Source organism: Megalops cyprinoides, chromosome 3 (genome assembly GCF_013368585.1).
Source record: "Megalops cyprinoides isolate fMegCyp1 chromosome 3, fMegCyp1.pri, whole genome shotgun sequence".
Classification (NCBI taxonomy): Eukaryota; Metazoa; Chordata; class Actinopteri; order Elopiformes; family Megalopidae; genus Megalops; species Megalops cyprinoides.
The window spans coordinates 39,509,072-39,523,358 of NC_050585.1; the positions used below are offsets into that span (position 1 = coordinate 39,509,072).

The following is a 14,287-nucleotide window of genomic DNA, read 5'->3' on the forward strand; positions in this document are numbered from 1 at the left end:
GGTCTGGGAGCCATTTCAAATGTAAAAAAGGATCACACTGGCACGTCACCTGCACTGGCATTCTGACACCCTCACTGATGAGTGGGGAGCCATTTTCGTGCATTTTACAAAACACAGAAAAAAAAAGAAATCTGCAGAGACCCGGCAGTGGGCTTCCCAGGTCTTTCGGAATTAATTAGTGCCCTCGGAGCACAGGCCACACCTGGGCAACCTGCAGGGCTGGCTTGCATTCTGCAACACGCGTGGTGCTCCTGAGACGCGGGTCTGAACCGGCAGGGGCCAGCCTGGGGGAGAGGGCGTCTGAGGCTGGGAGCGGGTAATTGATATTCTGTGCGAACAGCCCTGTCAGGGGGAATGAGTGCTGGGCAGAGTGTGGAGGGGAAGCACAGACAGCACCCTGCCGCGCTGCTGTGACTCACTCGGGCCACTTCATTTTGGTGTGTGTGTGTGTGTGTAAACGTGTGTGTGTGTGTGTGTGTGTGTGTGTGTGTATGTGTGTGTGTGTGTGTGTGTGTGTGCGTGTGCAGTAATGCAGCTGTCCGGATTTTACAGCAGATCTACAGACCTCTCCATGGTGACATGCCCTGCTCTGTCCACCATCGCTTTGTATTACAGGCTGTTTAACAAACGCACCCTGGCTGACTGTTAGACACATGCCACAAGCCAGGCCGCCTGATTGGCTGTGAGAACCACGGCACCGGGGTCAATTGCAGAGCAAGGAACCAGAGCTGGTTGGCCTCTCAATTAGCATAAACATTACAGTCGCTGATAATGGACTTTGAGCCATAACGGGCAATTAGTTCAAATGTCAATTTTCAGACAAATATGATAATACAATTATGAGCGGTCTGAGCTGACCATCTGTCTGATGTAGAGACACCATGGCTGTTTCCTCAGAGAGAGGGAAAATGGACTGTTCACCCTAATCATGGAGGGCTTTCTGGCATTTTTTAATGTTATTTTAAAAATGAAATGCATAACGTACATTGAAAGCTGTTTCTTTGTCATGCTCAGGGGTTACATATATATTACACATTTATACACAACTTTATACACAATTTTTCTCTAACACACTTGGAGCTACTTACTCAGTGAGCACAGTTGAGAACACTTTCATGATTAGAACAAGCATGCTTCAGTAAAGTATGGGCGGAGTGAGGCTTCTCGACCCTCATAATTGGTGGAGATACTTGTGCTGTCAATCACTAACTTGTTTGAACCAATCAAAAGGCAGAGGTCTCTACAGCAAAAAAACTATGATTGGTTCAAAGGAGAATGCCTGATCACACATGGTTGCTCCACCCATTTTGCTTCATGCAAAGTCTAAGTCTCCAATCATGCAGAGGAAGACTCATTTTTTGTTTAAGATTCAGATGGATCTAGGGGGAATTTAAGTGAGAGATGTACTGCCAGATGACGAGGTCAATACCAACCATACCTGCAAGCTTGCCAGTCACTCTTTTTTATTTTTGCAATATATGGGTCAGTAAACATATTCTTAACTTAAGGGCAAATTATTGTTAAGGGACTGTGGGGGGAATGCATAAAAGTATGTGAAGATAAACCTGAAGAACACACTGACACTGTTCTGTAATTTCATGTAGATTTGTATACTTTGTTCAGTATTAAACCCCCAAATTGTATTCCTTTTAGAGAACAGTGATAAACAGCGACATTTTTGTTTTCTTGGGGAATTGTAGGTTGGTATTTGCATGGGCTATTGCACAGTGTCTTTCAGCAGCTGAGGTGGCTACTCTTCACAAAGAGCAGAACCTGATTATTAGCTACACTTTGATACTGAACCGTAGCCTCCAGTTCCAAATCCAACTTACATTTGTTTTGTTTCTATTTTCAAGCTCCAGCAGTTGCAACCACAGAAAAAATAGCGTCCATCTCTTTTCCTTTTCAATCTTCAAACCCCTCCAAAAAAGGGTTGTGATTCCTGTCCAGTCATCCCCTGTTGAAAGATGACAGTGCGTTTACATTCTATGGCTTACACCACCTTCCCAGCAGGCCAGCTAGATGCGACCTCTTTATGATGCCATTGAGACTTGCAGGCCACGCATCCACTTGGTGCAGTTTCCACCAATCATTTCCACTAATCCTGCTCCCATGATTTACGCTGTCGCAACCAGGGCATTGAGCATGCATTGAGTGTACGCCCTCTTGGAGCATGCTTCCCAGGGTGCTGAGAGAGATTTGGCCCAGGGTGATGATTGGAGAGCAGCTCGGGAAGATTGAGCTGTGAGGAGGAGGTTCTCGTCTGAGCCAGGTCCCGCAGTGTAGGAGGTGGGTCAGATCTGTGTGGGAGTCCTCAAATTCGTCAAACTGTGTCCCCTCCAGGAACGAACGGACCGAACTGACTGCTGCATTCATACTTCTGTGTTTGTTCATTCTTCATTTCTCTATTCACGTCGTTGTCGAGGGAAAGTCCAGCAGAGACAGAATCGCTTTCCTGCTGTGGAGGTGCTGAAATTGCCTTTAATTTCATTGCACACAAAGCCTCTTTTGTGTCTCTTTTGTCTCTGTGGTGGTAATTGGCGGAGGCAGTTAAAGACAAATCAGGCGCAGACATCGATTACCAGTTCCCGATGCCAGGCTTTGTTGCACGTCTAGACTCGAAACGGTCAATCAATATTTGCATTAGCGGTGGATTATCAATAGCGGTAATTATCCAGAGCTGGAATATCACGGAATTCACAAATCAGGGGAGGAAAAAACTGAAGTGGAAAGTGCCCACCTGTTAGTCTGTGAGCTGTGACTGAATGAATACATGAAGACCAGGATACCTTGGTGGGTTGGGGTGGAGTTTTCCACCTTCCTACCTTCCACAATCAAAGATTGCATCAAAAATGGATGCTTTATAAACTGCTGATCATGAAACTCGCCTCAAGGTTCATTCCACATTACAGAGGCCAGTATGTACATGGGCTCAATTAATAAACAGAATTAGAAATAGATGGAAATCATTTGTTACAAATGGCTACATTCCTGCTCTCCTCACTTTGCAGGTCTGGTGCTTCCTGGTTCTGGTTCTGATAGCGGCTACTGGGACCAGTTGGAGCCTAGATCTGTTGGCATAGACAGACTGGGGGTACTGGCCAAGTCAAACAGATGGTACTGCCACGATTGCAGCACCCCTTACCAAGACTGTCAATGAACTTTCCCCCACTGAGACTCATTTTGGCACTGGATAAATACTGATCTGGGAACAGTAGGAAGCGTGGGTTTTTGTGCCTGGCCATTGCCCTTATCCAGAGCTCACATTTTTAACACATTTTCTTTTTACGCAGCTGAATTTATAGTATATACAAAATCAATGCAGGCTGTATGCCTTTCAGTGGCCCCACTGAAGATTTGAGCCTGCAACCTCCAGGGAGTACTGTGCCACACTGCCATATTCTCTGAAGTTGTTTCAAAGAGTACCACCTGTGACACGAGCTCGGTCCATTTGGCATAAAACAGTATTGATTATACAGAAGAAACAGGAGTTTATCCACTGTCAAGGTTAAAAAACATACAGAAAATAAAAAAGTGAAGACTGTTTATGAGACAAGAATCGATTATGTAGAATACGGTTGAAGATATACTGGCTCGTTAGATCTGCCATTACTCATAGCTTTGCATGTTTTCATTCACCAGTGATGGGATTTACTGAGCACTTAGAACAATGCCATTTGATATAGTTTTTCTTGGTGTGTGTTTTTTTTTCATATCTCTTAAAATTCTATTCCGAGTGTATCCTGCAGAGTTGCCTAGCAACACATTTTCCAAAGTCCAACACATACTGTAGCTTTTGCTTATAAATTTCTCTCTCGGTACATCGCCAGAAATACAGGAGGAGGAAAAATCAGGACAGATACATTGCATTTAAGCAGCTAATCTGACAGCTGGTCAGTTGAGAAGGAAGAGCTCCATTGTATTTATCCCGTGTCTTTGCCAGCTTAATGAAGCAGTTGTGACAACAGGATCGGCTGTGTGTGACAGCTTCAAATGCAGCCACAGATGCGGCTCATTGCAAAAGGAAGGGCATTGTGAGAGCTTGTCAACCACAACCACTAGAATGTAACAGGCTGTCTCTCGGTGATGACCTCGGCGATAATGCAGTCAGTGCCTGGCCTTGAGCAGCGGGTCGAAGTTCACACTCCTAATGGGCTGGTAGCGGTCAGTGTGTGGTGCACATCGGAAAGGTGTGATTTTGATTTCCAGGGGTGGCACTGCTGTTCTAGCTTGCTGAATGTTTCTGTCCACACCTAGCTGTGTGAATAGACAAAATGTTAATTGTAAACAAGGTAACTAGCCCTGGATAAAACGTTTGTTAAGCACTTATGACTATAATTTGTAGCTGTGGACAGAGATTGGGAAGGCACATTTGAAAAGGAGAGGGATACTCTGTCTTCCCATCTGTGGATTTGGATGTTCATTAATATTGCAGAGAGATCCTTGGCGAAGGAGAGGCAATTTATTTGGCGAAAACGGCATTGTTAGCTTGCAGACTGACTGCCCACACGCTTTCATTACCGAGGAGCTGCCTGCAGGAAAGTGACCTCCCGCAACCCGGACACCCCCCCTCCATCCCCCACCCCCCTAACGGGTGTCCATTCGCCTCTTAAATACCGTTATCAGCTCTGCAGCTCCGCCACAGTCTTCTCTTTGGTAACCCACCTGAGAGTTGCTCTGTAACTGGTTTTTTGATACAGAATGGCATCAGCCATCTGTGTGAAAATTGGCCTTCATTACCTGCTTTTAAGAACCACTTTAAAAACTCAGCGTTAAATTAGACATTTAAACACCAGGATTATACTCCCTTCACTTTCAGCTGATATTAGCTCATTCATTGATATTCTTTTTCTGCATGGCATAGTTTAAGTCACATATGCTTTGTTTTATATTTTATGTAGAACATGTCAGTATAATTATGTAAGCTATCCTGTCTGTCTGGTTTGGTTGCTAATAAACCCTGAATGGGGGGGTTCCCAAGTGGCTCTACCTAACTGGTTGTCCTAACTGGGTTCGAGTGTGAGCTATGTCATTCCCCAGCAATGTGGCATTGGAACACAGCTGGCCGCGTTCTCCCGGGATGGGGGAGAGAATGTCCTCATCTCACCGCCATGACACCCTCTAGCAGCTCGTGAGACGACATTCAGTGTTGATGCACCGGTTCTCTGATTGGAGTTTGAAGCGCCATGGTGGACTGTGAGACTCGTCGTGTGAAAAACAGCCATCGGCTGCATGCCAGTGTATCAGAAGATGGCATTAGTCTCGCTGCAGAGCTCCTCTGTGAGCACGGAGCGTGTGCAGAGAGACAACGAGAACGGTCAGGCAAAGACCGGACCGGGCCGTTGATGAGTGCCGTGATCCCAGCCGTCCGAAGAGAGGGGCAGGCGACAGCTCGTTACGGTTTCAGAGGTAACGTGAGGTCACAGCACATACCCGGTCTCTGTGATGAGACTCCCGGGGAGATTAAAACCGGCGCCACGAGACACGAGTGGATCTCAGAGCCTTGATCACGCTCAGTCTCGCCTCTGATCTGCAGTGGCTTAGCCCCGCTGTTTCCGTGCCCAAATCCCGGGGTGCCAAGCCAACCGGCGCACACTAACAACTGTGGGGTTTTCTGCCACACACAGCGTTTTCCGGGAGCACTCCGTATGCATAGTGGCAACACGCACTGTGCACTGAGAGGCATGTTTTTCACAGATAATCATTATGTGGTAGTGAAGCGTAGTGGTAAGGAGCAGGGCTTGTAACCAAAAGGATGCTAGTTCAATTCCCCGGTGGGTCACCACTGTTGTACCCTTGGGCAAAGTACTCAGAATTGCCTCAGTAAATATTCACTAAATGGATAACATGTATAACATGTAAAAGCTGTAAGTCGCTCGGGATAAGAGCACCTGCTAAATGACAATAATGTAATGTAATTCATCTGCTTCTCTTTCAGAGACTTTAAATGTACAATGAAATATATGGTACAACTTTCCCCCTCAGGCATAGGTGTGGAGCTGTTTATACATTAACCTTTGACCTTTGACCTACCCATTATGGATGTCATTTGCTAAATGTGACTAAACCATCAGGCCTCCAGAAAGTGAAAGAGACTGTATGCATACATAAATGCTGTTGATGAATATATGTGATGAGTGGCTGCTAAACGATCTGACATAATATTCTGTGCAATTAGTCTACGCTCTCAGTAGCAGAGCAGAGCTTTTAACCAAAAGGTTGCAGGTTTGATTCCTCACTGCTGTTATTCCGTTCGGCAAGGTACTTAACCCACAATTGTCTTAGTAATTATGCAGCTATATAAATTAATAAAAACTGTATCCTATGTCAGTCGCTCTGGATAAGACCATCTCCTAAATGACAATAATGTAATGTAATGATTCAACAAACATATTTGTCTGGTTTCAGATCACCAGAAGCTGGACAGAGAGGCCAGGATCTGCAGGCTGCTGAAGCATCCCAACATCGGTGAGTCTGTCTGGGCCTCGGGCTGCGCACCCCAGCATCCTCACATCCGATTGGTCCCTGGACCATGTTCCCAAACCCAGGGCGCAAGGTCAAAGATGCAACCCCTCACGGATCCCCCCGAAAGCCACCGCCACTGGAGGTGGTAGTGCCTCTCTGGCTGCAGCCCTGCGCTTACACAAGTGGGAGTCTCCCCGCGCTCCCCCGTGTCATCGACACTTTAATTAGTCACTCAGAGAGGGAGAGCGCTGTTGATGTTTCCGTACAGCGGGAGGCTGGTGCTCCGAGCCGCCGCCAGGCGCTGGTGGATGCAGCGCAGCAGCAGGGGTGTGTAATTTTCTGATTAGGGGACCATGGAAAAGGCTTTTCTTAGCCTCTCACATGTTAAATAATGCAGCCCCGCTCACTGCCACAGACACGAGCGGCTTCATTATTCATCCTGGGTTATTTTCACCCCTCTTTTTTAACGGAGACAGAAATTCTCCTTGACAGGCAGGGAAAAAGAGGGGGGGGGGGGGGGCAAAGAGAACAGCGTGAATCAAAGAGCGATTCCTCAGCTTGGGGGATGGGGGGGGGGGTGGGGTCTTCAATGTGAACCATAAACGTGGGACTGTAATTTGAGGCTGGGGCGAATTCTAACCGCATTGGCTTTCCCTCAGACTGAAAATGAATAAAGGAATGCGCTACGGGCAGACATCTTACGGATGACTGGCCCAGTTTTTGTGGGTAACTTCAAAAGCCCCTCATGCAGAAACCGGAGTGGTTCTGATCTGAGCTGAAAACCATGAGGACTGCTGCTTAGCTGTAGCATTGTTGTCTCTGGTTCACCTGAGGCCAAGGCATTGGACAGGGGAGAGGCAATCGCAAATGTGTATGATCTGAGTTTAACTGCCTGTGTCACTGCAAATAATGCATGTGGCCAAATCTGCATGGTGTGTCAGTGAGCAAATTCTATAAGGCTCATCCTCTATGGCCAGAGAGAGAGAGAGAAAGGGGGGGAGGGAAAGAGAGAGAGATAGGGAAAGAGAGATGGAGAGAGAGAAACAAAGAGAGGGAGAGAGAGAAAGAAAGAAAAAGAGAGGAAGAGAGAGAAATGGAAACAGAGAGAGATGGAAAGAGAGGGAGGGAGAGAGAGACAAAGAGAGAGAGTGAGGGAGAAAGAGAGACAGAGAGAGAGATAGATAGAGAGAGAGAGAGAGAGAGAGAGAGAGAGAGAGAGAGCTTTGATTTGATTTGTTTATCATCACGTTTGAAAAGGCAGGCTTCTTCCTTGGCATCTGGGGGCGGCGATCGAGGGCCAAAATCCGCCCACGTGCATCCAGGAGCCGCTACCAGTGTGCGAGAGGACTTGGCTCTCGTGTCTCATTTCATTGGCTGAGATGCCAGGAGCAGGGCGCCCTGCGTTGGCCTGCGCTGATCGGGGAGAAACATTCAAGGCTAGTGTTCTGGCACCTGAAACCAGGTAGTGCTCCAAAAGTGTGCTCCAGTACCCCCCTCCACAACACATACACACAGACACACAGACACACACACATGCGCACACATACACACACTAAGAAGAGGACCAGGATTTGTTTTCATCAGTCTCACTAACCACCAAACTCATTTTGTTAATGAAATTTATCAGAGAGTAAGCACTATGATTAGACCCAGAAATGGGGGACAGTTGGAAGGTATATGGAGGGCTAACAGGAGACATGATGATGAAGAGTAGGAGGGGTGAAGGAAAGACGAAGGTAGGTAGTAAGAGAGATGAAGGAGTACTGGAGATAGAGAGGTAAAGATGGGAGGGGGAGGGGTGCTGGAAACTGCTAAACTTAGACAGAGCAGGTATGTGGCATATTTACACATGTAATTGTATAGGGACTGCCGGCACAGTCCTTACTAGATACAAGGGAATATCTGTGAATGAGAGCCATACACATTGGCAATTAAGGTGCGTTTTAAGGTGTCTGTGAATGGAGAGGAAGCCTTGATGCAAGACTTTACATTTCTGTAGAGTAAAGTATCATATGGAAGATTGACCCTTCATATAGTTAAAACCCATTAAAACTAAATATATTTATAATATATTTATATTATATTTTTAACTTAGCTCATCATAAGGAAGATATTGCGAAATTTCCCCTCAGCCCCCTGATGGCAACTAAAAATAAACTTTAAGAGCTATTGTGCATCAACAGGTAGTACAACCTTTTCACATGGAATCCAAGGATGTTGAGGACGTCAGTCAGAGATGGAGTGGAAGAAGCAATTCATCGGTAGTCCTCCTTCATCCTTGACCTCTGAAAATATATCTTTGTAATGAAGAATAGTGTAGCTTTGCGATGCCGTGTAGTTTGAAATAGTGAAGAATATGAAGCCAAAGGAACATGCAGCTGGCGAGCTAGTTAGCAAAAAATTGATAACACATATCACCTTATTTTGTGTGCATGACATGTGCATGTTAGCCCACTTTAATTCCCCTTCAGCAGGGAAGCGAGAAGACTTGGCCATAACTACTTTTTCTCAGAACAGACTCTCTGTCTCTGATGGCTCAAAGACACAAATCGTTGTAGATGCACCTCATCCCTGTTCTGAAATACTGCCTCTGAAAACCTCCCACTTCCTCCCACTGCAGAATCTCGCAGCAGCAGCTCAGAGCTGACTTTGTTCAGTGATGTCATCAGCAGTCAGAAGGGGCTTAGCAGTGGGCTAACTGAGCTTTGGAAGTGTCTTTCTCAGTGATCAATGCTTTCTCATATAGCGAACAACTTATTTTTTAGACTGAAGCCCTGCTCAGTGTCAAACACATAGGAAGCAGTGATTGTAGACATAATCTTCTGTCTCAATCAGCCAGCTCAAATGATGTTGAAAATACAAAAGGTATCACATTCTGCATTTATTTTCTCCAGATTCTATTTTGTCAGAATTTCTCTCTAAAGAAGTTTTTCAGCAAAGGCTGGCTCTTGTTAAATTACATAGATTGAAAATCTAATTGGATTCACTTTGCCATGCTGAAGCCTTGGGACTTAATGAATCCGGTAATGAAAGATTATGGATTTATAATTACCCTACAGGATCTCCCAACATGCACTGTGACTAACGATGGAAAGCATGGTTTGCTGGATCATTAGCACAGAGGTTGAGGCAGTGATTGCGTGAGGGTTTTAAGCATGCAGAGAGACACATCGCGCATATAGATTCTGATGCTGTGGCGGGGGTCAGGGATGTTTAACTAATTTTGATCTCATGTGATCACTACTCCTGAGCTCATGTTTCGGTGGAACTACAAAATCCCTCTCTCACACACACACATGTGCATACGTGCACACACACCTACAACAAACCCACACGCACACACACACACCCACACACACACACACACACACACACACACACACACACACACACACACACACACACACACACCTACAGCACACACAAACACACGGGCACTGTCTAATAAAATAAAACAAATAAATATCTTTTTAGGGACATGCACTGGTGACTGATATTTCCTCCTCTCCTTTTATTAAAATAACCTTTGGAGGAAATGAAATTCATGCTGCTATACTAACAGAGGGTAACAGAGGAAACAGAAAGTAAGGAGAAAGAAATTAAGGCAGGCCATAGCCAAATCTATCACTGCCAAAAACTCTTATTTTACTTATTTCTAGCTTATGTCTCTTAACTGAGGAAAAGTATTAAGGAAAATTATTTTTTAATACAGCCCTTCCTTACGGACATAGGAAGTCATTACAAACCAAGCACAGAATTTAATATGTAGCAAACGCTTTAGTGTTTCCAACACTCATTACAATAAGATGATCTTATCATTAATTACAACAGTCATATACTCTGGGAAATTTGTCCTAATGTGTCAATCTTCAAATTGAAAATAATTCCACCTCCATTTCCATATTAAAAAAATGGGGAATTCTTATCTAGGGAAAACTCCTAAGCACAAATGTTGTTCAACTATATTTTTAGGTCAGTGTTGTAAAGGAGACAGCAGTCTAACTGACCAATCTTTTAAAAGAAAACTTATAATGATAATAATACAAACTGTAGTTTAGTGGTAGGAAATACTTTGTACTGTATACCCTTAAATATCGTGGAGTAATTCTTGCATTCTTCTGCATCTTCTTTCATTACTTACATTTATAATAGGCTTTTTCACTCTCTTTTTTGCCCTTGAGGTGAAGTATCTTCCTTCTCCTGATCACATTTGGGTGTCTCAATCCCAGCATGCAATGTTCCTGTCATTTTTGTGTGCCCATCGTTTACACTCTTTGCTTTTTATAAACTCTATTGGTAAGGCAATTTCTCCTCCATTACCCCTCTCCCATAGGGCAAAGGAGTTATCAGAGTGTGAATTAATGTACTTACTGTCTAGATGTATGTAGGTATGTATGTAAGTATGTGTCTACACGAAGGTGGATAAGTGAAAGCTTCATTTAATTATTTTTAAAGCAATTATTAGTATCTCCAAAGTAACGAACCAAAGTGAAATTTGAAAAGAACTGTGAGATTGCATGTAACATATTTGCAGGTGAAATGGTATAAAAAAAAAAGATTCTACCGTAGGCTATTGATTAGGAAGCTAAAAGATTGACTACTTGAGGCTGTCTGCTTCATTAGAGGCTGAGGCGAGCGAAGTCGACTAACGCAAATTGTTCCGCAAACCGCAAATGGTCGGGAGATATCCAGCCTGCAGTAAAATGTACCCGAGAGTACATATTTGTGGCTCTGCAAAAACGTGTTCAGAGGTACGTATATCCCATGAGACCAGGTAGGAGACATCCCAAATCCTCGCGATTGTTTGCTTCTCCTGTGGATTGACACTTAAACAAAGCCGTTCTGAGAGATTGTTGCTGCCTCAAAGAGCAGAGTTGTTTTCCTTTGCACGTAACTGACGTTCCAGGATTGACACTCACTGGTGAGAGCAGTTTAATTTCCTCATGCCGAGTTTTTAACAGCTGCCTCTGTCGTCACATATTTTAAATGATTCATTGACTTCATTTTGCGATGTGGCACTTGATTTATAAAGCGAGGTTGAATTAAAATATACACCCAGACACTGTTGGAAGTTATATTTGGGATTAAAATACTTTCTATATTATGAAATAGTACAGTATACATTTGAGGAGGTGCAATAACACTCATAAAATGTCTGTATGTCTGTGTGCTTACTGAGTGTGTGTGTGTGTGTGTGCATACTGCAGGTGTATGTGAGTGTACTGTGTTTACTGAGTGTGTGCGTGCTCATGCTGAATTTATGCGTGTGTGTGTGTTTGTGCATGTATATTCATGTATGCGTGTAAAGCAGCTGTTAAGGTTGAGAGAAATGATGGACAGGAGGAAAGAGACAGATTCATGGATGAAGCATCTGAAGGTGGTAAGAAGAGGAGGGAAGTATTCAAGACTCATTCAGGACAAATTGACCAGCGATCCATCCCAGACTCACCATTACCAGACCTGCAGAGAGACAGAGGAGGACCAGATGAAGGGGGCAGCTAGTGAAGAGCTTCTCAGTTACACGTGGGATGTATTTCATAAATGATAATCAAGACACCTGTTGTCTGTGTATTATCTGGGGAAAGAGTAAAGAATCAGAGGAGGAGGTTTCAGAAATTCCATACTTGGTTATCAATGAGCTATCAATGACTCATATGAGCCAATCAAAAGCCTCCCATAACAAAAACACTGTATTTGGGTCACATCAGAGAAAGCTCCACCTACTTTTAGGTTAACAAAGCCTGACTCTCCAATCACAATCAGAGAAACGTTCAGGGGAAGATATTCATCTGTGATGTGCTCTGATCCTGAGGAGGCTTGTTTCTGGAACAGCTGGACAGGGTTATGAAACAGGAAGTAGATTTAAGAAGTCCCACTGGTAAGGGTGCAGTTTTATATCTGTGAATTAACCACCAGGCTTGATCACCACCCGGCTTTCAAAGTACAAAAATAACTGCAGGCAATTCAAACAAATCCACTTGGATGTGATTTTCATTGAAAATTTTCCACAGGAGATGGTAGAAAGAGCTTCGCCCTCCTGCCCTTTTGCCCCTACAGCTATAAATGAAACCATCCAATTGTGCCTGCGTGAGGCAGAGGACACTGTGAAATCATAATGTTGTGCAAGACTGTTATCCAATCTCACGCCTACCTCTGCTAAACCAAATAAAATGCTTCTGCTTTGATATCCAGTGAAAAAACGACCAAGCACTGTACAGAACAGGTTTAAAACCAGAGGATATTTTGCATTTAAAATTTAATTCAATGACTGTTTATTAGCATGAAGTAACAACCGTGTTACATCAACTGTTCGTTCTTTGCTGACATCTTTATACAAGTTCATTTTCATAAATGTTTTTCCTAACAGAGTACCACTTGATGAAGAGCAAATTGTAGGAGTTGTGTTTGTGGGGGAGTATGATTCTCTGAGATAAAATACCGCTAATCTCAGACTCTGAAGGTAAATCATTGCCCCCAGGGACTCTTTTCCAGAAAGAACATAAATACTGTGATACACTGGAATTTCTTGTGCCAGTGAATAACAATCCTGCAATCAGAAAACAGATAATGTGATTTGCTATGTCACGAGAATTATTTTGAAAAAAAAATATTTACAATCAACATGACATCACCATGGAATTTATGTCATCCAAAAGTCTTTTTTTGAATTTCTTTTTTTCAGTTGACCGTAAAGGTACCTAGTTAAGATAACTGTTTGATGGAGATTTCCTTTATCATACAGTACATTACCCTACAGTACATGGGGTAGCTGGGTTTTATTACCAATAAGAGACTGGAGTTTTTACACCACACATATTTTTTAAAATCATGTCCTGTTTTTGATTTATATTCCCTCTCGTAAAGCATTTAAGATGCAGAAACTTTTATGAGGTACGAGGGGTGCTGTATGCAGGAGATGAAAAAAAAATGTTATTTATTAACACAGACGTGATTTAACTCTGGGATGGGAGGACTTGCAGGCGGTGGGGAGTCAAATGAAAGGAAGTGGGTATAGTGAGCAGTTTTAGTCTCTGTTAATGCTGTGTTCAAATTGGTTAAAAAAAAGGACAAAATGGCTGTTTCTGTGTTATGTAACTCAGAGGCGTTGCTATGGATTGGTGTTGGCAGGTGAAGAAATGTAAAACTGTAGTCTTCCTCTTGTTCTCTCCATCCCCTGCACCCACACATAGCAGCACACGTGTCCTCTCACAGTGAACACACGCCCACACTCGCGCACCGAGAACCGCAGTGCCTCACACGCTGAGGTTGGGGGGGGGGGGGAGTGGGGGGGAGTGGGTAGGTTGAGTGCTCCACAGACACAGAGATCTGTTCTCCGGCAACGAAGCATTCAGAAGCCACAGAGACAGCAGCGCTGCCTCCATCACTCTTAGCAGGTGCCCGTTACTCTCCACGCGTCTTTGCGCGTCCCCGCGGGACTCGATACGTCCCCCACGAGTCTTCAGTAGCCACCACAAGAATTTATCTGTGCCCACAAGTCTTCCTCAGTCCTCATTAGTCTTCATCACTCTGCTGATGTCATCATTAGTCTCCCAAAGCCTACATCTGTGCCCACGACTCTCTGTCAATGCTCATAAGGCTTCAGTCAGCAGCGCTCACAAGGCAGAATTTGGGCTCTGACTGTGTTTGGTGCCTAAAGAAAAAAGAGGCACCTAACAACTTTTACAAGGCCCTTTTGTGCCACTAACTCACTGAACAATTGAAAGACTAATTAATTTATCGCCCCCTCCAGAGAAAATGTTCACTGAGCGTTGCTGTAATTGAAATGGCCTTACTCATTTGACCTGATTGTAACCAAGTTAAG

General features: G+C 44.2%; 1 protein-coding gene across 1 annotated transcript in view; it reads left to right on the top strand.

The window, feature by feature from the left end:
• Positions 1 to 14,287, top strand: part of LOC118775245 (calcium/calmodulin-dependent protein kinase type II subunit alpha) — a 70,046-nt gene that overhangs the window by 17,561 nt on the left and 38,198 nt on the right. The window contains exon 3 of the mRNA XM_036525065.1: positions 6,409 to 6,468. Within this exon, the coding sequence (XP_036380958.1) occupies positions 6,409 to 6,468 (60 nt within the window). The remainder of the gene's footprint in view (positions 1 to 6,408; positions 6,469 to 14,287) is intronic.